This window comes from Electrophorus electricus, chromosome 25, assembly GCF_041902795.1.
Source record: "Electrophorus electricus isolate QZ-2024a chromosome 25, ASM4190279v1, whole genome shotgun sequence".
NCBI lineage: Eukaryota > Metazoa > Chordata > Actinopteri > Gymnotiformes > Gymnotidae > Electrophorus > Electrophorus electricus.
Window position 1 is genome coordinate 11,863,441 of NC_137521.1, and position 24,060 is coordinate 11,887,500.

Sequence of the window (24,060 nt, forward strand, 5' to 3'; positions counted from 1 at the left end):
TTCAGAGTGTCCTTGACATGGCCAGAATGTTCCAGAGTATTCCAGGATGTTTCAGGATGTTTCGAGCCATCTTCCAGTAAATCCGCTAAACCCTCATCTCACGGTCTACGTTACAGTATCAAACCCAGGAGACAAAGTACTGCCTTAGTGAAGCAACCAGTACCTGCTGCAGTCAGGAGAAATTCCACTGCCTCTCCCCTGCTTGCTGCATTACCTCAGCCTAACATTTCATTAGCATGCACCCCCATTAGCATAACATCTCATTAGCATAGGATTCCATTAGCATATCATTTCATTAGCATACTAGGTGTGAATAAGGCTTCAGTTGGATGAGAAACACTTCCATAAAGATTAAATAAACAATTAATCCTTCACAGGAAACCATGACAGTTAAATAAGATGACAACAGTCACACCCCACTGATCCACACCTGTAGTCAGAGCTGACCCTAACCTGACCCCAGCTGACCTGCTCAGGACTCTGAGTGCTGATGTGGGAACAGATACCCCTTCTAAGGATGGAAATGAATGCATGATGTGGACAGAACTCTTTTATTCCACATGCCAAATGTACTATTTAAAACCTGGTAGAAAGAATGAATGAATGAATGATTTATTAATTTAGTGAAATCAACTGAGCAATGGCTTTGCTTTTATTGTTTAAACTGGAACTGGGGTTGTATCAGGATGGATGTTCACACTGACACGGTGCTGCCATGACAACACCTTGGGGTTAAGGGTTGCAGCATACAGTGCTCCTGCAGTTTAACTGCTAGTGTGTCGAATTACTGTGTGCCTGTTCAGCATTTAGGAAACGTCTATGTAAACAAAACACACACCAACCCACTCCAGCATTCCGCCCCTGGCCCCTCCCCCCACCCAGCATTCCGCCCCTGGCCCCTCCCCCACCACAGGATTCCGCCACTGGCCCCTCCCCCATCCCAGCATTCCGCTCCTGGCCCCTCCCCCTACCCCAGCATTCCGCCCCGGCCCCTCCCCCCACCTCAGCATTCCGCCCCGACCCCTCCCCCAGCATTCCGTCCCGGCCCCTCCCCCACTCCCCTGGCAGGCTGCCCCCTGCTCTCACACCCCTCCACCCCCCACCTCTCTCTCATCCCCAGGGACATTTTAGGCTCCACTAAGTGATTCCACTTTAGGCAGAGAATTAACATGAGCAAGCCCAGGATCATCTGCACAGTTTAAAAACAAATACATAAAATTAATAAAGGAATGCATAAACCACACTAATACGAAAATCAATGCTGCCGGCACAGCTAAAACAGAGCGCGGGCACAGACCAATAAAACAGGCTCTGCTCGGAAATACTTTAATCCATTCTCTCCCTCTCTCCATATATATCTCGCTATCTCTCCCCCCCCCCCCCCCGTCCTGTAGACAGCTTTAATGTTCTGCCGTATTTATATAGACGGTTTGAGAAGCAGGAATAAAACCGTTGAATGCTGGGTGCAGTGGCTGGCAGGGAGAGGGTCAAACAGATGGAGGAGAACAGCAGGGACTGACACACTCCTATAAAGACCACACAAACTCTACACACTCACCGACACACTCCTATAAAGACCACCCAAACTCTACACACTCACCGACACACTCCTATAAAGACCACCCAAACTCTACACACTCACCGACACACTCCTATAAAGACCACCCAAACTCTACACACTCACCGACACACTCCCGTAAAACACCATACAAACTCTACACACTCACCGACACACTCCTATAAAGACCACACAAACTCTACACACTCACCGACACACTCCCGTAAAACACCATACAAACTCTACACACTCACCGACACACTCCCGTAAAACACCATACAAACTCTACACACTCACCGACACACTCCTATAAAGACCACACAAACTCTACACACTCACCGACACACTCCCGTAAAACACCATACAAACTCTACACACTCACCGACACACTCCTATAAAGACCACACAAACTCTACACACTCACCGACACACTCCCGTAAACACCATACAAACTCTACACACTCACCAACACACTCCTATAAAGGCCACACAAACTCTATACACTCACTGACACACTTATTGAAACACTCCTGTAAAGACACTCCTGTAAAGACTCACCGACACACTCCAGTAGCACAGCTAATGGATGTCTACATGATAATAACAAACAACAGAGTTTTAAAATCGGCTGCCAGTGATCTTTAACACAGACTGAAACATATTAATTCAACATGTGGTAGCCTACAAATACGCTTCTACCTGTTTTTAAAATGACAATAGATCAATGAAAATAGGTCTTATTTGCTCTTTTTTCACTGAGTGGCAGTCTGACAAACACACACAGAAACACACACACAAACACAGCACCAAGTGGCATTCTGTCATCCTGCAGCTGATACACATGCACATGCGCTCAAGCGCACAAGCGTGCACACACACACACACCCACACACACCCACACACACACACACACACACACACACACACACACCCACACAGCACCAAGTGGCATTCTGTCATCCTGCAGCTGACACACCCCCCCCCCCCCCCCCCCCCCCCCCACACACACACACACAGAGAGAGAGAGAGACCTGGCCTGCATGGTCGCCCACGTTTCTCCTCAGGAGTGGGGTGAGAATGTGTGTGTGTGGGTGTGTGTGTGGATGCCTGTCCTCTCAGAGTTATGACGGATTGGAGGGCAGATTTGTTATGACGCTGGGAGCAGGGTCATTTGTTACAGAGCACTGGGGCTGGAGAGGAGGTTTCTGAATGTGTAAGACTGTTCTCACCAGTGCCGAGACTGGGACAGTGTGTGTGTGTGTGTTTTCCTGACTGTATGTTGTATTTAACGTGTGTATAAAAATGGCACCATCAATCATGTGCTAATATGCTGAGGGATGTGAAGCGCAGTCCCGAACACATGAGTGTCTTCCCACGTCTCCCTTCACCTGCTCTCTCTCCTCCTCGCTGAATAACATAAAACTGTCCAAACTGAGACTCTGTGCAGAAACATGCAACATAACCAAAACTGAAACTCTGCCAGAAACATGTGACATAACCCAAACTGAGAGTCTGTCCAAAAACATGTGACATAACCCAAACTGAGAGTCTGTCCAAAAACATGTGACATAACCCAAACTGAGAGTCTGTCCAAAAACATGTGACATAACCCAAACTGAGAGTCTGTCCAAAAACATGTGACATAACCCAAACTGAAACTCTGCCAGAAACATGTGACATAACCCAAACTGAGAGTCTGTCCAAAAACATGAGCCGTAACGTTTTTCCAATTTCATCATAGCCTTTAGGCACTTATTACAGGAATTCTACATTTGAGAAGAAACTGCTCTTCATCACCATGACAACACATTCCAGTGAGAAGTTAGATATATGATCTACTTATAGTCCAGTCACAGGTACACTTATCTGAACTAGTTTACTAGCAGTCTGATCTGTATTAGCTCACTAGCAGTCTGATCTGTATTAGCCTACTAGCGGTCTGATATGTATTAGCTCACTAGCAGTCTGATTTGTATTAGCCTACTAGCGGTCTGATATGTATTAGCTCACTAGCAGTCTGATCTGTATAAGCCCACTAGCAGTCTGATCTGTATAAGCCCACTAGCAGTCTGATCTGTATTAGCTCACTAGCAGTCTGATATGTATTAGCTCACTAGCAGTCTGATCTGTATTAGCTCACTAGCAGTCTGATCTGTATTAGCTCACTAGAATTCTGATCTGTATAAGCCTACTAGCAGTCTGATCTGTATTAGCCCACTAGCAGTCTGATCTGTATTAGCTCACTAGCAGTCTGATCTGTATTAGCCTACTAGCAGTCTGATCTGTATTAGCCTACTAGCAGTCTGATCTGTATTAGCCTACTAGCAGTCTAATTTGTATTAGCCCACTAGCAGTTTGATCTGTATTAGCTCACTAGCAGTCTGATCTGTATTAGCCTACTAGCAGTCTGATATGTATTAGTTTACTAGCAGTCTGATTTATATTAGCCTACTAGCGGACTGATTTTCAGCATTATTGATCTACCTGGTTGAGCTCGGCTGCTCTTGCCTGGATCTGGGTTTGGAAGTGCGAGCACACAGGAGGTCACTCAGTCTGGCTCTGGGGGTTAGGGGGGGACTGGCTTTGTTAGGGTTCATTAATTTCCTACAGCACTACTGGGATTTGCCTCTGTTTCTCCTTCCTGTCAGGGTTACAGCAACAGCAAAATCACTCAACAGCAAAATCATAAAACGCTTATTTAAAGCTGCGCCGTGGTTTGGTGTCTGGGGAGGCAGGTTTAGAAACTTTCCTAGTGGAGCGTGCAGCCTTGGCCTTCACACGACCACAGAACAAAATCTTACCTCAATAGATAGTAGGGTTTTACCTGCCCTGTGTTGCCCCATGGAGTGGTGTGTGGGCCTGTACCTGCCCTGTGTTGCCCCATGGAGTGGTGTGTGGGGCAGAACCTGCTCTGTCTTGCCCCATGGGGTGGGGTGTGGGGCTTTACCTGCTGGTGTTGAGCTATGGGGCAAACAAAACCGACCCAAACCCTGATCTGAACCCAGACCGATATGAAACCTGACCCGACATGAAACTCAGTGACAAAAGCCAGTGTGATACAAAAACCTACAAAACCCAGTTTGAAATAGAAATGTATGAGAGTAATGAGGGGTGTTGTAACCCTGCATTCATAGGCACTACAACAACTTCTAGATTTTAAACATGAAAAACAAACCCCAAAATGCCCATTCATCAAACCAAAAACTCCAGAGTGAGTCTGTACACCAGAGAGAATGTACACCAGAGAGAATGTACACCAGAGTGAGTCTGTACACCAGAGAGAATGTACACCAGAGGGAGTCTGTACACCAGAGGGAGTCTGTACTCCATAGTGTAACTGCTTAAAACATTGCTGGATGTATAACAATTCTCTAAATGTCTGAACATACAGGTCTTCTACTGCATGCTCTACTATACCAGGCCAGTCAGACCAAACATACTCTGCATAGCATGGAGGCCAGTGTAGAGGTAAGCAGTACAGCATAACACACTCCAAGAGCTGGGTGTACTGGCTCACACTGGGCGACTTAACCCCAACATGTCACTCCACCACTGGCCCAGCTAAGGCTCAGTGTGTAAGTGATCGCTGGATTAGTTGCGTGGGGCTGAAGCTGGGGCAGAGCTAGGCGGTTCTGGCAGGCGTTACAGAGGCTGATGGGAGTGTGGAGGAAGCGTGCTACCCGCTGTGGCCCCTGATCCAGGATTATATAAATACCACACCATTAAGGGCCCAGATGCCCTCATCAGCTGATTAATTTGAAAACAATATTCATAGAAAGCACAAAAGGTACCAGCCCCCTTTTCCAATCAGCAAATTAAAAAAGTCAGTCACTCTGAGCTAAAATCGGATCAGTAAGACAGATAAATACCACAGACCCTGTTTCAGAGTTCACTGATTGTTTGGATGAAAAAGAAATGTTCAGAATTACATTTATCAGCCAAAACATTAAAACCATCTGCCTAATATTGTGTTGGTGCCCCTCATGCCACCAAAAAGGCTCTGACCATCTACACATGAACTCCACACAACCTCTGAAGGAGTCCTGTGGTACCAAGACATTAGCAGCAGAATTCGGAGGCCACGTCAACACCCTGAACTCTGCCATGTTCCTCAAATAATTTCTGAATCATTTTTGGAGTGTGGCAGGGCACATTACCCTACTGAGATAGGCCACTGCCATTAGGGAACAGCCTTGCCATGAAGGCGCATAGCACAATGTGTCTGCAGCTGATGTGTGTCAAAGTAACATCCCCATGAACCCCAGGAATCTTCCTGTGTGAGACTTCTGCTAGACTCAGGTTCTTCATTCTTCTGATAGATGGGCCAATCAAACACAAATAATGTTCTTTAATCATTTTTTATGTCAATATGAGAATATGTAAAATTCCAGATGACAGTTTAATAAAATATGGGACAGAAAAATGCATGAAATGTCATAGTTCTGGCCAAATATGGAGCTGCATCTTTGACCTCTGTATTATTTGACCTCTTTATTATTTTACCTCTGTATGATTTAACATTACACTGCATTTTTGTCGAAATCAAACAAGAAGAGGATTTATATGCACAAATGTAACAAGAGCACTGCATTGATATCTTAGTGGGGAGCCCAGCCCTGGACCCCTCCCACACACACAAAGCCATTTGCAAATGTTCTGACTGTATGGGCTGTATAATGCAAACAATCTGGCTGATTAATTCCAATTGATTTGTCCTACTGGACAAGGATGTGTGGCTGGTCTCTCCACAAGTAGCCAGAACGCTCACACATCTTAAAGCACACTCTCAGGCCTAGCAGACTTCAAGCCTGAGATCACTGCCACAAGTAAGGGGTAGAGGAGACAGAGGGGGGACAATAGGGAGAGAATAGAGAGACAGTGGAGAGACAGAGGAGAGACACAGTGGGGAGATAGTAGAGAGACAGAGGGGAGACAGTGGAGACAGAGAAGGACAACACCGTATGTACGAAGGCGCACTGTGTGTGCACATGCATATATTATGTTAGGAGTCCTGTTACAGAGGCAGGTGAGTGTATTGTTAGGAGTCTTGTTACAGAGGCAGGAGAGTGTAGTGTTAGCAGTCTTGTGACAGAGGGCAGGTGAGTGTAGTGTTAGGAGTCCTGTTACAGAGGCAGGTGAGTGTAATGTTGTGAGTCTTTTTACAGAGGCAGGAGAGTGTAGTGTTAGGAGTCCTGTTACAGAGGCAGGTGAGTGTAATGTTGTGAGTCTTTTTACAGAGGCAGGAGAGTGTAGTGTTAGGAGTCCTGTTACAGAGTCAGGTGAGTGTAATGTTGTGAGTCTTTTTACAGAGGCAGGAGAGTGTAGTGTTAGGAGTCTTGTTACAGAGGCAGGTGAGTGTAGTGTTAGGAGTCTTGCTCAAAGACTCTTATTGTTATGGCATAGAGCACTTGTCTGGACAGGGATTGAACCCCCGTCCGCCCAAGAAAGGCTGTACCAACTACACTACACTTCACTGTTACTCAATACAGTATACCAACCACAGATACCAGTTTCACAGTAAACTATGTTAAAATTCCAGACAATTAGCATCACTGTTTCAAATTCTAATTAAATCAATCACAGTTAGCAGAAGTCTCCCAAACTTTAGTCTAATGATTATGATAATAATAATAATAATAATAATAATAACAACAACAACAACAATAATAATAGCTTTCTTATTATACTACCTACATTTATGTCCCACAGGAGACACTCTATACTCCTGGCTAACCAACCACACAGACACAGTAGTGGTGGATAAACAGCAGAAGAGGGCCATATTTACAGATATTTTTTATATAAATACCAAGGGCTGAGAAAAGAGCTGGAAGAGATGTGGAAGGTGAATGCAACAGTGGTTCCTGTGGTAACCGGAGCACTAGAGGCTGTGATCCCCAAACTGATCCCAACAGATCCCAGGAACAACATCTGAGATCTCCATCCAGAACACAGTGCAGTGCAGTCCTGGAAAGTGTGTGTGTGTGTGTGTGTGTGTGTGTGTGTGTATGTAATAACAGTGTATGTACTGACCTGGCTGTTGATGTCAGCGTTGTGGTGCAGCAGAAGGGTTACTAGTTCTGTATGTCCTCTGTCACAGGCCCAGTGCAGCAAAGCTCGACCCTGAAACACACACAGCACATACATCAACACAACCCAGTGTTCATTCGGTACAATAGATCACTGTAATCAGTGTTCGTTCAGTACAGTAGATCACTATGAACAGTGTTCATTCAGTACAGTAGATCACTGTAAACAGTGTTCATTCAGTACAGTAGATCACTGTAAACAGTGTTCATTCAGTACAGTAGATCACTGTAAACAGTGTTCATTCAGTACAGTAGATCACTGTAAACAGTGTTCATTCAGTCCTGAGCTGTAAGAGCAACACTCAGGCAGCCAAATGCAGCTCTGACTCAGTGGGTTGAGCAGGAACTAGCTGTAAAACGGCCTGGTGCTGATGGTGTGTGTGTGTGTGTGTGTGTGTGTGTGTGTGTGTGTGTGTGTGTGTGTGTGTGTGTGTGTGTGAGAGAGAATATCCTTGCTGCTGCTCTCTCCACTCTAATGAATGAACCCTCGTCTCCCTCTTCACCTCCCACATGGTCATCTATCCTGTTTTGTTATGCACAGCTCTATAAAAGTTAACTTCACAATAGATTTCTCTCCTCCGCATAAAAATTAAATTATGCACAACAATTTATAACTCAGAGCCTCGCAGGCTGGCCTGCCAAACGAGGTGATGGCAGGATGAGTTCTCCTCCGGGTGCCTCACAGGCGAGAGAGAACGGCATTATGGGCCTGGATGACCAGGCTCAGTCCAGAAACAAATGGGCGGTTAGTGTGGGCGGGGTGAGCCGTGATTGATGGGGGTCTGAACAGCCCCGCCCCCTCCTGCCTGCAGCACACAGCCCTACCCTGAAGCCCACTTCATTTTTCAGTGAAGGCCAATTAGATAAAGCAAACTGTTTAAGTTGAATTCCATGGTTTAAATCATATTGATCACTGTGGCTGAACGTTAAAATTGATATTTATGAGGGAGCTGGGAGCTCGCGGCGTGAGCAGTTTTTAAGGAGCGTGCTCCCTCAGACTGTTCATCAACTTTTCATCAGACACATGGCTGAATATTTCTGCTCCCTCGCAGCAGCCCAGCTCTACCTCCGCCCGGCTTGCTCTAGCTCCACCCACCATGCCCAAGCTCCACCCCCACACTGGAGGAATTTTTGCCTTCACCATACTAACAGCTCTAGGAATGGTGCTATATAACAGTTGTCTTCATTCTGCAACCGACTGCACAAACAAAACCCAACATTCCCACTTCCATTCCCACATCCGCACTTGAATCCCAGCATCCTCTCTAACAACAGTCCTGTCCTCTTAGCTATGAGAGGAGGGGCATTAGCTGGCCAGTGTGAACTTTAAAGGAGGCATATGGGGAGCTGCTGGTTGCTGCAGAGACTCTGCATCTCCAAGTGCTCTGTACCACACTGCAGGATGTTCCAAATCTCACCCAATCCACCAACCACCCCATGGTGAGCAGCACTACTTCAGAGTACTGTGTCCTAATCTATTATCATCTCTGGGTTTAACCCTTAGTGACCCCAGCAGCCCGACCCCTTTAGGTTAATGTGTTTGGCCTCGGCAGACACAAGTTGCCCCCCACTGCCCTCCTGTCAGGTCAAAGGGCATGCGGAGAGCTCATTTCAGCCCAAATTAGAACAGACATGACTGAAATATCAAACTGAGAGACTGTGTTATATAGCACACTGGAATAGAGCTTGAGGAGATGAGGAGGGCCAAAAGCAGAGCAGGCGATAAAGGCTTGGAGTAGAGGTGGGCGTGATCCAGCATATCTGAGTGTCTGATTGAGCAGTGTGAGGAATGATCCAGCATGTCTGAGTGTCTGATTGGGCAGTGTGAGGAATGATCCAGCATGTCTGAGTGTCTGATTGGGCAGTGTGAGGAATGATCCAGCATGTCTGAGTGTCTGATTGAGCAGTGTGAGGAATGATCCAGCATGTCTGAGTGTCTGATTGGGCAGTGTGAGGAATGATCCAGCATGTCTGAGTGTCTGATTGGGCAGTGTGAGGAATGATCCAGCATGTCTGAGTGTCTGATTGAGCAGTGTGATGAATGATCCAGCATGTCTGAGTGTCTGATTGAGCAGTGTGAGGAATGATCCAGCATGTCTGAGTGTCTGATTGGGCAGTGTGAGGAATGATCCAGCATGTCTGAGTGTCTGATTGGGCAGTGTGATGAATGATCCAGCATGTCTGAGTGTCTGATTGAGCAGTGTGAGGAATGATCCAGCATGTCTGAGTGTCTGATTGGGCAGTGTGAGGAATGATCCAGCATGTCTGAGTGTCTGATTGGGCAGTGTGATGAATGATCCAGCATGTCTGAGTGTCTGATTGGGCAGTGTGAGGAACACTGCCACATTCATCAAGTACACAAACAGATTTTACACTCTCTGCTGTTCTTTCACATTTACTTACCTTTGAAAATAATAAGAATAATAATTAAATCACCTGCTTTCAGCATAATATTACACTAACATCAAAGTACCAAAAACATCTAATCTCAGAGTCTAAAACCAAATCAAGTACAAAACTAGCCCTCTGTCCACTACCACAGTCCTGAATGTCAGCCAACGTTTGTGAACGTTGAGAAGCCTCTTAAGATCTCAGCCTCTCTGAGCACACACAGACCTGCGTGAGAAGGAGGATGTGATTGGTTAGAGTGACCCTCCCTAAAGCTCTTGCACCTGCTAAAGGCACAGTGTGGCCCGAACCCACAGGCCTACCACCAGCAAGGTGGAACTTCACCAGTGCCCTCTAGAGGTACACCCAGAGAACTGCAGCAGTGAAAAGGGTTGTCTGGAGCTCAGACAGCAGAGCTAAGCTCTGCTCTGTCTGCTCGTCAACCAGAAGGGTCTGAACTGTAGAAGGATCTGTTCTGTTATCGGCTCCGTCCACTTTCTGAACACTTGGATTTGACTGGGTTTCATATACGTTATCAGACGTTTTGTACCAGGGCTCTTCTGTAATAGTTACTGCAGTAGAGCAGGAGTGAGTCCTTCATTTCTCTCTCATCTCGCCTCCACTCACCTCCTCATCCTTCGTGTTGACGTCCACGTTCATCGAACTGAGGGCTTTGCTGACCTGGTCAATGTTGTTTTCTCTGCAGTAGTCAAATATGTTCTTATCCTCCTCCCTGGAGATACACACACAAAGATGTGCTTAGCAAAGCCACAGCCATGTTACCATGACAGCATCAGAACAATATGTGCAACAGCTATGTTACCATGACTACATCAAAATAGCACCAACCACAGCTAAGTTCAGTTGTTACCATGACTTTATCAGAACAGTAATATTAAAGAGATCAACTGGACAAACATCACTCAATCATTATTAATAAACAAACATCACTCACTCATTATTCATAAACATCACACAATCATTGTTAATAAACAAACATCGCTCATTCATTATTCATAAACATCACGCAATCATTATTAATAAACATCACTCAATCATTATTAATAAACAAACATTGCTCATTCATTATTCATAAACACCACACAATCATTATTAATAATCAAACATCACTCAATCATTACTAATAAACCGGACAAACATCACTCAATCATTATTAATAAACAAACATCACTCAATTATTATTACTGAACAAACATCACTCAACATTTTAATATTACCACTGCACTGATGTCATATGCCAACACACCATCAGACAGCACTGATCTAAAGACTCTAGTTAGTTTCCATCACTGGACAATTTGTCAAACTACAAACAATGGCAGTTCTGAAGTGGGAGATGGAGCTCTGATGCAGAGCTATTCTAGCTACTGCTAGTGGGTTTTTTTCCCCACATATACACTCAATGTAACTTATGTAGCCTTTGTATCAGTGAACTGAAATTAATTAATGAATATGCATGTGTGACTTTACAGACCCCTGCTGAGCATGCTGGGAAGGTTTTCCTGTGCTGTCTTGTTAAGCGGCAACCAGCTGGAAGAATGTGTATGTATTGCATGCCATTGCAGTACACACACACACTCTTCAGTACTTCAGGTATGTGTGAGAGAGATCATAGGAATCTTTACACAGCCTTCATCTCATTTTTACACACACACACACACACACACACACACACACACACACACACACACACACACACACACACACACACACACACAGCCTTAGTATCTTAAACCATTTCAGTATAAGTATCACAGTCCTGACCAGCAGTACTGAACGCGCCACCTTCCGCATGAGCAATGCAGACGCAATTAAACGCCCAAACCGAATGATTAAAGGCCTTAATCAGATGTGGAGGAGGCAGGTTTAACACGGACGAGCCCCCTCATCACAGCAGGCAGATTGGAAAGCAGCAGAGCAGTGACTGAAGAGGCTTAATTGGGACACAGCCGAGGAAGAGAAGAAGAGAGAGGGAGGGCAGGGAGAGATGAAGGGAGGGAAGGAGAGAGAGGAGGAGCAAGGAAGAGGGTGAGCTGTTAATTGCTTCCTTTCTCTCTGTCTCCAAGGAGTAAGTGACATCACCTCCAGGGGAGCAGACAAGGGTTACACCCAAACATCCCTCCATCCATCCCTCCATCCATCCCTCCATCCATCCATCCATCCATCCATCCCCCTATCCTTCTATCTATTCCATCTCGCTTGTTGATCACCCTTCCAAAAATATAATTAAAATCCAGGAATGTTTCAGAGCCAGCAGCTGTCATGCATATGCATGCATATTAATGAGCTCATTTAGATGGAGAGAAGCGAGAGTTCAGTCATTAAGTATTGAGGTAGGTGTGGTCAAGTGCAGGGCACACCCTCAAAAGCCCACAGCAGCACACCAACAGAAATCTCAGTCAAAGTCACGTGCTAACACTACATCACATGCTAATGCTACATAGAATAACAGCTTCACACCAGTTAGTGCAGCTGTAACCAGACACCAGCAGGTTTAATTTTGGATTCCCAGTTGAAGACTGAGATTTTCAATATTTTATTTCCGTAATGGGGATGAGACTAACAAAAAGAAAACAGGTGTTTGTATGAGTCTGTGGTGTTTGGAAGGTGTCTGCTACATTACATCTCCAGTGTACGCAGTGACATGACTAGTGAACATCTCCAGTGTACGCAGTGACATGACTAGTGAACATCTCCAGTGTACGCAGTGACATGACTAGTGAACATCTCCAGTGTACGCAGTGACATGACCAGTGAACATCTCCAGTGTAATGCAGTGACATGACTAGTGAACATCTCCAGTGTAATGCAGTGACATTACTATTAAACATCTCCAGTGTAACACAGTGACATTACTAGTGAACATCTCCAGTGTAATGCAGTTACTTAATAAGTGAACATCTCCAGTGGAAATAAAGTATTAAAAAGTATAAAAATCCAAAATTACATCAAGAGAATTAAGACTTTAAACTAAGGGGGATATAAAAATAGTGAAAATTATACAGTAAGTTTAGAAGACCTAATGTAATGAGAGTATGTGTCTATGAGTAGAATGTGAGTAAATTATCTATTATATACAGTGCATTGCAGAGTTATGTGAATATTGTACAGTTATTTACAGTATATTGGACATTGTACAGTTGTGCAAAGATGCCTTGTGTTACATGGCAGTTTGGACTCAGTAGGTGAGGTTTGTGCTACGGCTCAAGGGAAAAAGCTGTTTGCATGTCTTTTGTTCTGGTCTTCGCCCCAAGTCTTCTACGTGATGGAGGTGGTTGGAAGAGGTGTTGTCAGCGGGCTTTGTCAGTGGGCTTTGTAACTCTGCAGTTGTAAATGTCTTGACCGCAGCCGAGGATTCCCTCCACTGCCCTGACTACGCGCTGTAGTTTGGCTTCCAGGGGAAGGGAAGAAACTCTCATATTGGGTGAAACGTGAATGCTCAGAGTGGAGGAGACCTGGGCTGGGAACGACGGTGGCTGCTGTTGTCCTCAGATGTTGAGAGGCGACACCACTAGAGACAAAGCACAAGACGATGGAGAGGAGAAGAGTTGTCAAACTTGGTTTAACTCTCTCACCCATTCACGAGTGCCCTCTGTTATTGCTCCAGACCTGCGTGGACTGAAGCCGGAGAGGATCTCTTCTTCTGGTTCAGTAGACATTTCAGGCCGTTTGTAAACCAGGGTTTGCTGCTGGGGAAGTGTCAAGATGATTTTAGAGGGTACCACACTGTCCACACAGTTCACGTAGTGTGAGACATGTTATATCATCAACGTCCTGATTATGTGGTTCACCGAATGGCCTCACAACACGCCTGCCGTGATTCCAGGACCTCAGGGAACCACGTCCTCACTTTTATGATGGATGCTGGCTGTCTTCTGACCAGGGACTTCTATTGTGTAGTGAGGCGGTTGTGGACAGATGGACTCAGTGGAGGGACTTTGATGGAAGTGTAGATCACATCATACAACATGTCTGCCTTGGCGGAAGGTGGAATGTACACTGCACACATTACCAGTTTGGTGAATTCTCTCAGCAAATAGTACGGATGCATTCCCACCACACGCTGTTCAACGACTGGCTGACAGATCACGTCTTTCACTACGATGTGTCCAGGGTTACACCATCTGTTGTTCACAAACACAAAGAGCCCCCCTTTTTTCTTAATACAGATCCGATTGTAAACTCTGTCCGTCCTCACAGTAGTGAATCCGTTCAGGTGAACATGAGAGTCCAGTATGTTCCGATTCAGCCCGGACTCCGTGAACCACAGAATGCTACACTCATGGTACTCCTTCTGTGTCCGGATTAGAGCAGCAAGTTCGTCCATTTTACTTGCCAGTGACTGCATGTTTCCTGTGATGATGGAAGTGAGACAGGGTCTATATCCTCTTCTCCTCAGCTCTGTGGGAATCTCTGGGCTAGAGGTAAACAAAGCCGCCATCTTCCACAGTGCATAAACAATGCGAGGAGGCACTGCACGATCACAGTCCGAAAACTCTCTAAAAGTAGTCAGTCATTCTCAACCAGCCGGTGTGTCAAAACCATGCTTTACATATCCTTAAACATTCTGGAGGGTCGAGGAAAGAAATGTAACCACTAAAAACAGAGAAAAAAAGACAAAAACAGAGTGACTGTAACTAGCAGCTGCACGGCGCAGCGGCAGAAGAGAGGCCGTATGGAAACGTACATATGATAAACATGCTAATGTATATATGGGAGGTGTGGCAGAGACCATATGCTATATATAGTATATATGGTATATGTGGTGAAGTATAGATAGCATGTATTAGGGATGCACCTATATTACATTTCTTGGGCTAATACGACAACTGATAATTAACACCTTGATGTAGCCGATACCGATATTAATAACTGATCATTTTATCTTTATGCATTTTAAAGCAAGTTCAAGATATAATCTATATATGAATGTTTGTGTTAAACTCCAAAAATGGATAATTAATTTTTACATATATGATAAACTATAGATAATAAGTTATATATAGTATATATATGGCAAAGTATATGATAGATTATAGATAGTAAAATATATATGGTACCTATGGAAAGTATATATGGCAAAGTATATGATGGACTATAGATAGTAAAATATATATGGTGTCTATGGTAAAGTATATGAAACTATAGATAGTAAAGTATATATGGTATACAAGGTAAAGTATATGATAAACAAGAGATAGTAAAGTATATATGGTATCTATGGTAAAGTATACACGGTAAAGTATATATGGTATATATGGTAAAGTATATGTTAAACTATATATGGTAAAATTCTATTAGTGAGAGTGGTGTTGTATTAGTGAGAGAGGTGTTGTATGTGCATCTTCTCTCTGTTCTCTCCAGGCTTGGTGTGACTGGCTCGGATTGGAGATGGTTTCAGCCCTATCTGGAGGGATGGTCCTATCAGGTGGCATGGAGAGGATCCACATCCAAACCATGTAGACTCTCCACTGGTGTTCCACAGGGCTCAATATTGGGCCTCCTTCTCTTCTCTTTGTATACTCGCTCTCTTGGTGATGTAATATCTTCTCATGGTTTCTCCTACCACTGCTATGTTGATGACACTCAATTCTTTCTTTCTTTTCCACCCTCTGACACGCAGGTTTCCAGATGCATCTCAGCATGCTTGGCTGACATTACGTCATGGATGGTAGCCCACCACTTGAAGCTCAACCCCAGTAAAACCACGCTTCTGTACATCCCAGGTACTGCCAACCCTTATCAGGACCTCAGTTTCCTTCAAGAACTCCCTGCTATCACCATCTGAAGCTGCCTGAAGCCTGGGCATAACCTGACAACCAGTTGTCACTCTCAACTCATGTTTCTAATCTAAACTGGTCTTGCAGATTCCTCCTTTGTAACATACGAAGGATTGGGCCCTTTCTCTCGCAGGGAACTACCCAGGTGCTTGTGCATTTTCTTGTGATCTCAAAGCTCGACTACTGCAACTCACTATTTGCTGGTCTTCCTCCAAGAGCCATCAAACCTCTACAGCTTGTCCAGAATGCAGCAGCACGACTGGTCTTCAATCTTCAGAAGTTCACACACGTTACTCCACTGCTGCGCTCCCTTCATTGGCTTCCAGTAGCTGCAGGCACCATATTTAAAACCTTGATGCTCGCCTAGAAAGCCAAAAATGGACCAGCCCCTCCATACATGCTGTCAGTGGTCAAAGCCCGATCCGTACCTCGATTACTTCGAGCCTCAAGTACGGCTCGGCTTGAAATACCAGGCTTCAAATCTCATGGAAGTCAAGCATGGAGACTATTCTCTGTCCTGGCTCCAAGATTGTGGAAAACACTTCCACTTGCTGTCCAAACAACAGAGTCCCTTGAAGTTTTCAAACACAGACTGAAGACCCATCCATTTGCAGAATATTTAAATGACATCTGACCCTGCTCCTATATTGACTACCCAAATTAGCACTTATTGTAGGATATTGTTTATTACACTGATGTTGTCTAGCAAACTCTAGCACTTATTGTTTATTGCACTTATCATTGTTTAAGATAGATCTTATGTATTTTGTATTCTAGGCATCAGCAGTGATCCCTGTATTTCTACAGTATTCTAGATCATTGGTATGTTGGACTCTAACCTACTGCACTGGCTAGGATGTGTTTTATGAGTAAATGACAAAGCACTTTTGTAAGTCGCTCTGGATAAGAGCATCTGCTAAATGCCATAAATGTAAACGTAAATGAGAGTGGTGGTTCATGTGTGAGAGGTATGCTATTGGGCATGTGTATTAGATCGAGGGTGTGCTATGCGTTACCTGATCGTCTCTTCCTGGTACAGGCAGCTGACTGCTGCTCCACTGAAGCCAATCCTACGCTCTCCTCCTCGCCGCTCTGAGGAACACTGTATACACAGACACACCTCTTAGAACCCTAACACTGTATACACAGACACACCTCTTAGAACCCTAACACTGTATACACAGACACACCTCTTAGAACCCTAACACTATATACACAAACACTATACACAGACACACCTTTTAGAACCCTAACACTGTACACACACACACACACACACCTCTTAGAACCCTAACACTGTATACACAGACACACCTCTTAGAACCCTAACACTGTATACACAAACACTATACACAGACACACCTCTTACAACCTTAACATCACCTAATACTATACAATACCCCATAGCCCCTTGTAAACCCATACAACCTCATACAACACCACTTAACCCATTACAACCTGTAATGTGGAAACATACTCAAATCACTGCTGGAACTGAAAACATCAAAATGTTTTTGATTCGCTTTGATTTGGTAGTTGGAGAACTTTCTGTCTCACACTGATGGACAGACCAGCCAAGAAACCTGTGCTCAGGTAACTCTTACAGTGCCAGATTAATTGTTACAGTGCTGGGTTAACTCTTACAATGCTGGATTAACTCAGAATTCTAATTTACTTCTAACATTGCTCAGTTAAATCTTACAGTGCTGCATTTGTTTTAGTGCCAGGCTGGATAAACAGATAGAGGTGCTAATTCAGCACTGGGGGTTTGGCTGTGTTGGAAGCAAAGCACTGGGTTATTTTGTGTGTGTGTATACATGCGCGTGCATGTACATATGTGTGTACATGCGCGCGCGCACGCGTGCGTGTGTGTGTCTCACTAACTGCCAGCTGCATTTTATTCATAGAATTTGAAAATGTCCAAATGCAGTACGTGTAAAAGCCCTGTGTGGGCACTTTTCTGCACAGAGCTTCACTCCTTCTTATTAAAATGGAGAGATTTCCTGCTGATGCACTTTCTTTCTATTCTTTCATTTGCTCACAGCTGCTATTTTAACAAAAGACACGGCAGGCGGGTCAGGTACAGACGGATCGTGGTCACTCGTCTCCTGGCATGAAGAGGCTTCCCCTCCTATTTAAAGAACCAGCACAATCACTCTGAACTCAGTGGGAGGGGGGGGCTCTTTGTGCAGGTTTATGATAGCAGTCAGAATGTGTTACAATTGACAGAGAGAGAGAGAGAGAAAGAAAGAGAGAGAGAGAGGATGATTGATGGGCTTTTGTGCTGTTTGGTCAAACATCTCTGCTAATGAATAAATGGGTCTTAGAGAGTTTTGGCTGATTGCTCCAGCAGATTCAGACCTGAAACATTCTCCCACACGGTACTCCGTGCGTCCGTGTGCCCCCCTCTATATGCACTATGGTCTTAATATATGATTTTAAAAAATATTGTTGCCATTGGTCTTGGATGTCATTTAATTTCTCGTTTATCTTACAAGTCAATTAAATTATTTCCGCCGTCGTTATCAGAGCTATGAATATATCAGCGGCAGCGCGTCAATGATCAGTGTGTTTTTGTGAGTTATTATGACTCCCCCTAGAGGTTAAAACAACCATATAAATATACTGTTACTTTTAAATACCACTACAAAACATTTTCCAGAGCTGTTCATTATAAAAGAGGTTGTGTAACAGTAACCAGTAGACTGCGCTCACACATCAGCTTTCTGTGGAGGTTGCGTCGTTTTAACGTGACCTATATCCGACATCTACGTGAACAGAGCACGCGCCCAAACCCACCTGCACACCACGTACGAGGTTGTGTTCATCTGCAGAGGAGGCCAGGTCATGGCAACTGCCTCGCTCCAGGGCTCACCCAGCCTTCCTCCTTAAAAGTCGCGTCAGTTTCGACCCGGTTACTCAGATGGAGTCGCACTGCGACGTGAAACGCTTAATTTTGTGCATGCGGGTCAGTTTAGTAGCCTGGTATGTTCAGAGTAATGTAGGTCACATTACAGACATCGTGATCCGCCTAACAAAAATCGGATTTGATCAGGAAATCGGATTTGAACTACTTTTACCTACATAGCCATAGTTGTCCATCTCAAAATCAGATACTGCCTTCTGCTGGTTGCTTAATGCACTCTCTAAATCAGACACGTGCCTAACACACATCCACACAATGACAATACACCCAAACAGACCCCAGCATAACTAACACAGGAGAAGGACCAGCTAGTTACACCCATAGTCTTACTGCAGAAAAAAACATCACAACTGAGATGCCTGTGTGTGTGTGTGTGTGTGTGTGTGTGTGTGTGTGCGCACCTTAGTGTGGCCATCAGGATCCAGTGCGTGCACACAGGTCACATACTCCTGCATGGCTTGTTCCCTGCTCGTCTCTCCCAGCTGCTTCCACGCCGTCCTGCACACAAACGGCACACACACATACGCTGACGTCCACGCTGTCCTGCACACATGATGACGTCCACGCTGTCTTGCTAACAAACGACACATACAGTGACATCCATGCTGTCCTGCACATGATGGGTGTACACAGTGTAACACTACTAACTGATGGGTGTACACAGTGTAACACTGCTAGCTGATGGGTGTACACAGTGTAACACTGCTAGCTGATGGGTGTACACAGTGTAACACTACTAGCTGATGGGTGTACACAGTGTAACACTGCTAGCTGATGGGTGTACACAGTGTAACACTGCTAGCTGATGGGTGTACACAGTGTAACACTGCTAGCTGATGGGTGTACACAGTGTAACACTACTAGCTGATGGGTGTACACAGTGTAACACTGCTAGCTGATGGGTGTACACAGTGTAACACTGCTAGCTGATGGGTGTACACAGTGTAACACTACTAGCTGATGGGTGTACACAGTGTAACTGCTAGCTGATGGGTGTACACAGTGTAACATTGCTAGCTGATGGGTGTACACAGTGTAACATTGCTAGCTGATGGGTGTACAGTGTAATACTGCTAGCTGATGGGTGTACACAGTGTAACATTGCTAGCTGATGGGTGTACACAGTGTAACATTGCTAGCTGATGGGTGTACAGTGTAATACTGCTAGCTGATGGGTGTACACTGTGGCTTACCATTTCCTTTGACCTTCGAAATCGAAGAAACCAGGTTTTGCTGTGTTGCACTTCCCAACTTTGGCCTGTCAAAGTGCAACGGTATAAAATAACATGATTATTTCTTACTAAACCAGTTAGTGGTAGTCTTCAACACAAGAGGCACAGGGCAAATGCTAGCTACATATCACATGGAATTAGAAATATAAACAAACATGTGACAGGAAGTGACCAGACTGTAGTGTGGGGAGTAGTCCTGACAGAGAGGGCCGCGCAGTTGCAATACACTGATTAAGTTAGGGTTGTCACAGATTTATATTACGATAGGGTTGTTGTCACAGATTTATATTACGACAGGATTGTTGTGACAGATGTCTATAACGACAGGATTGTTGTGACAGATGTCTATAACGACAGGATTGTTGTCACAGATGTCTATAACGACAGGATTGTTGTCACAGATGTCTATAACGACAGGATTGTTGTCACAGATGTCTATAACGACAGGACTGCCGTGAGGAAACGTTAGCTACCTGTTTGTACCTGGCGTACAGGTACAGTAACTGCTCCCTACTGGCGATCTGAACAAGATCTCGGACTCGGTCTGCGGCTGCCTCGAACTCGCTTTCTAATCCCGGTCCGTCCAGCCGAAGCCCTGAATCAGCCGCGCCGCAGTCAAACTGATCTAATCCCAAATCCGAGTCGGAGTCCGAGCCCCCGCCGAGAGCCTCGCCGGTGTCGGGCCGGGCTGGGTCGGTCCCCGAACCTGTGGCTGAGTCGGGGGAAGACGACGGAGACCGCGACGCCATTTGCTAACCGAAAAACACCGTGTATGAATCTCCAACAAAATATCTGTCGTACTTAGCAAGCCATAAACACGCGGGCACGAGGGTTATTTCATCTCCTATCACATAGCTAGGTGAGCTCACTTGCCCGAAAGTGGTCCGTTTGCGGGACGCCGTAATAAAAGTCCCGGGTAAAACTGCGGCCTGAAGAAAAGGTCCGGGTCCAGTTTCCCAAAAGCATCATAGTGTTAAGATCACAAGTGAGAAAGTGTTGAGTGCAATATTGGCGCTACCATTTACAAATTATTTTTGTTTTACGGTGTTTTGGGAAACCCGGTCTTGGTTTAGTGTTCTAATACGCACACTGAAATAATGACCGCCATTTAACAAGCACATTAATATCGTATCACAACTTTTTGCTCTTCTGAAGTTCAGTACTGTTTTTTGCTTCACATACCGAACAAATGGATACTTGTTTATTAAAAGACACGGTTCTATCATTTCCTTTATCATTTTATTTGCTTTCTACACCGTTCAAAAGTCACACACACACACACACACACACACACACACACACACACACACACACACACACACACACACACACACACTTTATGCTTCCAAACACAGCACTTTATAAATAAACACATTTTCAAACACAGCACTATGGAAATAAACACACCATCATATTAATCGTTTTAATAATTTGTATGCAAATACAGTTTAAATTCCACATAGTGCTAACATAGTCCACAAGATGGCGCTGTATCCAAGTAGTTTACGCAAAGATGAACAGTAGGCGTCATTTTCTGGTCGTTGAACCTAAATTCCGTTGACACAAGCTTCTTAAACGGGTAAACGTTTGTTTATGTACAAGACGGTTTTGGAGGAGCACTGGCGTAGTTTGTTTCTGTCATGGTGTAGTCTAAAGCCCCTTCCACCTGCGCAGGAAACCCGCTTCTGTTTTTTGAGCTGTGTTTAAATAGACTGGTCTAATCACGTGAAATGAAGACCTGTGCGTACAGAACCTAGACATGTCCAGCACTTATTTTCCCTGAAATAAATAAATACAATCAAGCACATAATACAAATAACACTAAATAAATTATTAATACATTCATAAATCTGCACACGCCCATTTGAAGTCCCTGATTTGTGACAGACCCACCCTATGGAGGGCAGCCCTGCTCTGCATTCGGATCTGCAGGGGTCATATGCAGAGATATATTTGATCTTAGACACCTGTGACTTGCTATTGCATATGAATGATGAGATTGAAAATGTGCACGAGTGAGCACGAGCATGTGGAGGCCGGAGCTGTTTTAACTGACCCGTAGTCGTGGCACCGTTTTCCGTTCCACTTGATCTGATTGAATTATGTTTTGCCCATCGTCTCGTGTGGAGGCCGCAGCTTGCTGGACATGCTTTTCTTCGCAATTCATTACTGCTGTCTGTGTGTCTGCTGTCTGTTTGTCTGCTGTTTGGGTGTCCGAGGTCTGTGTGTCTGCTGTGTGTGTCTGAGGCCTGTGTGTCTGCTGTCTGTTTGTCTGCTGTCTGTGTTTCCGAGGTCTGTGTATTGTTTGCTTATGCAATAAAGTAGGTCAGTTAGAGTTCACAATTCACAAACATCTCGAAAGTTTTAATTTCTTAGTGTGTGTTGTGTAAGATTATTATTAAGTTATATTATTATTATAACGTTTATCACTGTTGTGTAAGCTGATTAAAGTTTATAATAATAATAATAATAATGAGTATTTATTATTATTATTATTATTATTATTATTATTATTGTTATTATTATTAAAGTACTACTACTAGTAGTAAATTTACTTTTCATGTGCTGTGCAATAGATGGGCGCTTTTGAAACTCATAGATAATCAGTGCAAAGCAATAAATCATAAAATAAACGAAAAATGACAAAACCTTCTAAAACCTTGCAACCTTTATGTCTGCTTATCTATTAGAATGTATTTAAAAAGCCAGTAGTTGACATGTTATTGTTCTCAATCATTTTAAGTATATCTTTGTTGGCAAATTCTCTAGACACGCACTCGGACAGCGCTTTAAACGCACGTGCGTTGTGACGCAACCACGCTCTCGTGATGGTGATGGCGGATTGTTTCTACTTCCGAAGTGTCCGAGGAGCGCGGGGAGGGCAGGTCACTCGCGCAGACGCCTCCGCCGGGGCAACAACGTCTCGGTTCCGTCACCTGTTCTGAGGTGGAGGCGACTTGCAGTGCGTTCAAAGTTTCACTTCCAGGGGAGTAACACGAAGGGAATGGGAGACCGTGGAGTTTAGGAGACGGCACGGGCGCGCTCGCGGAGCAGATCGCGTGTACAGCAGTGTGCCACGCACGCGGGTCAGGAACTTGGGTGACAGAAATAACAAAATAACAAAATAACAAAGCTTCAAACAGCAGGAACGGTGCCATCGGAGCACAGAGCCGCGCTCGTCCCGCCACTATGAAATTTGCGGAGCACCTTTCCGCTCACATTACTCCGGAATGGAGGAAACAGTACATCCAGTACGAGGTAAGGCACGCGTCCATCGGACCGTCGGTGTGTCGCCCTTATTAAAGCGTTATAATGCGTCGTTGAATGGCCCGAGGTCTATGATCACCTGGATTTACGCGATTACCTTAGATCCGCACTTTGAACCATTAGCTCTGCACGCACCGGGCTGTGCAACTTCAGTTGTTCTCAAAATAATTGAAAGCGTGTCTGCATTATTAGATTGTTATTGCCTCGTCCAATTTGTCTAGTAACCGCGCGGCCTAAAGTGTGTTTGGCTCACTATGAGTTTGTTAGGTTGACTGAAATGACCATGGAAATGTTAAATATGTGACTGAGGGAAAAAATATAAAATAAAAATTACACATACATACATACATACATACATATATATATATATATATATATATATATATATATATATATATATATATATATGTGTGTGTGTGTGTGTGTGTGTGTGTGTGTGTGTGTGTGTGTGTGTGTGTGTGTTTCATTGTTTTACTTTACTTTTAAAGACCTTTGTCTTTGAAAACGACAGTGCATTTAGTTGTATGAGTATAGGCGGCGCGTGTCCTGTTGTATTGTGTGTATTTCTGATAGATTTGACTGCTTTGCCCTGTTGATTGTTCAAAGTAATGTGCTCGTGACGGAAAGCTCTTTGTCTCTCCGCGCGTGTTCAGTAATGAATGGGGTGGGCGCGCGGTTCAGCTGCTCTGAGCTTTAGTAAATGTTCCTTTAAAACAGCCTTTATCTGACTGTCCCCCACTGGGACGAACATGTCCCGCCATATGTCACGCATTCTTATTCGCAGCAAATGAATTCCTCA

General features: G+C 44.5%; 2 protein-coding genes across 6 annotated transcripts in view; one reads left to right on the forward strand and one right to left on the reverse strand.

Moving 5' to 3' along the window:
- acbd6 (acyl-CoA binding domain containing 6) overlaps nucleotides 1-20,902 on the reverse strand; it is a 36,883-nt gene extending 15,981 nt beyond the window's left edge. For 4 of the 5 annotated variants that reach the window (XM_081707517.1, XM_081707516.1, XM_035521783.2 and 1 more), the window contains exons 1-6: nucleotides 20,468-20,902; nucleotides 19,956-20,020; nucleotides 19,164-19,260; nucleotides 16,853-16,938; nucleotides 10,663-10,768; nucleotides 7,592-7,681 (exon numbers count right to left, since the gene is read on the reverse strand). In XM_081707517.1, coding sequence (XP_081563643.1) covers nucleotides 7,592-7,681; nucleotides 10,663-10,768; nucleotides 16,853-16,938; nucleotides 19,164-19,260; nucleotides 19,956-20,020; nucleotides 20,468-20,743 — 720 coding nt within the window. In that variant the 5' untranslated portion in view covers nucleotides 20,744-20,902. Of the gene's footprint in view, nucleotides 1-7,591; nucleotides 7,682-10,662; nucleotides 10,769-10,799; nucleotides 14,181-16,852; nucleotides 16,939-19,163; nucleotides 19,261-19,955; nucleotides 20,021-20,467 lie in introns of those variants that run through there. The other variant, XM_081707518.1, reaches the window with a different exon arrangement.
- Nucleotides 20,903-22,824: 1,922 nt separating this feature from the next.
- The window catches only part of xpr1a (xenotropic and polytropic retrovirus receptor 1a), an 82,207-nt gene continuing 80,971 nt past the window's right edge, over nucleotides 22,825-24,060 (forward strand). Inside the window, exon 1 of the mRNA XM_035522193.2 lies at nucleotides 22,825-23,252. Coding sequence (XP_035378086.1) covers nucleotides 23,184-23,252 — 69 coding nt within the window. The 5' untranslated portion in view covers nucleotides 22,825-23,183. The remainder of the gene's footprint in view (nucleotides 23,253-24,060) is intronic.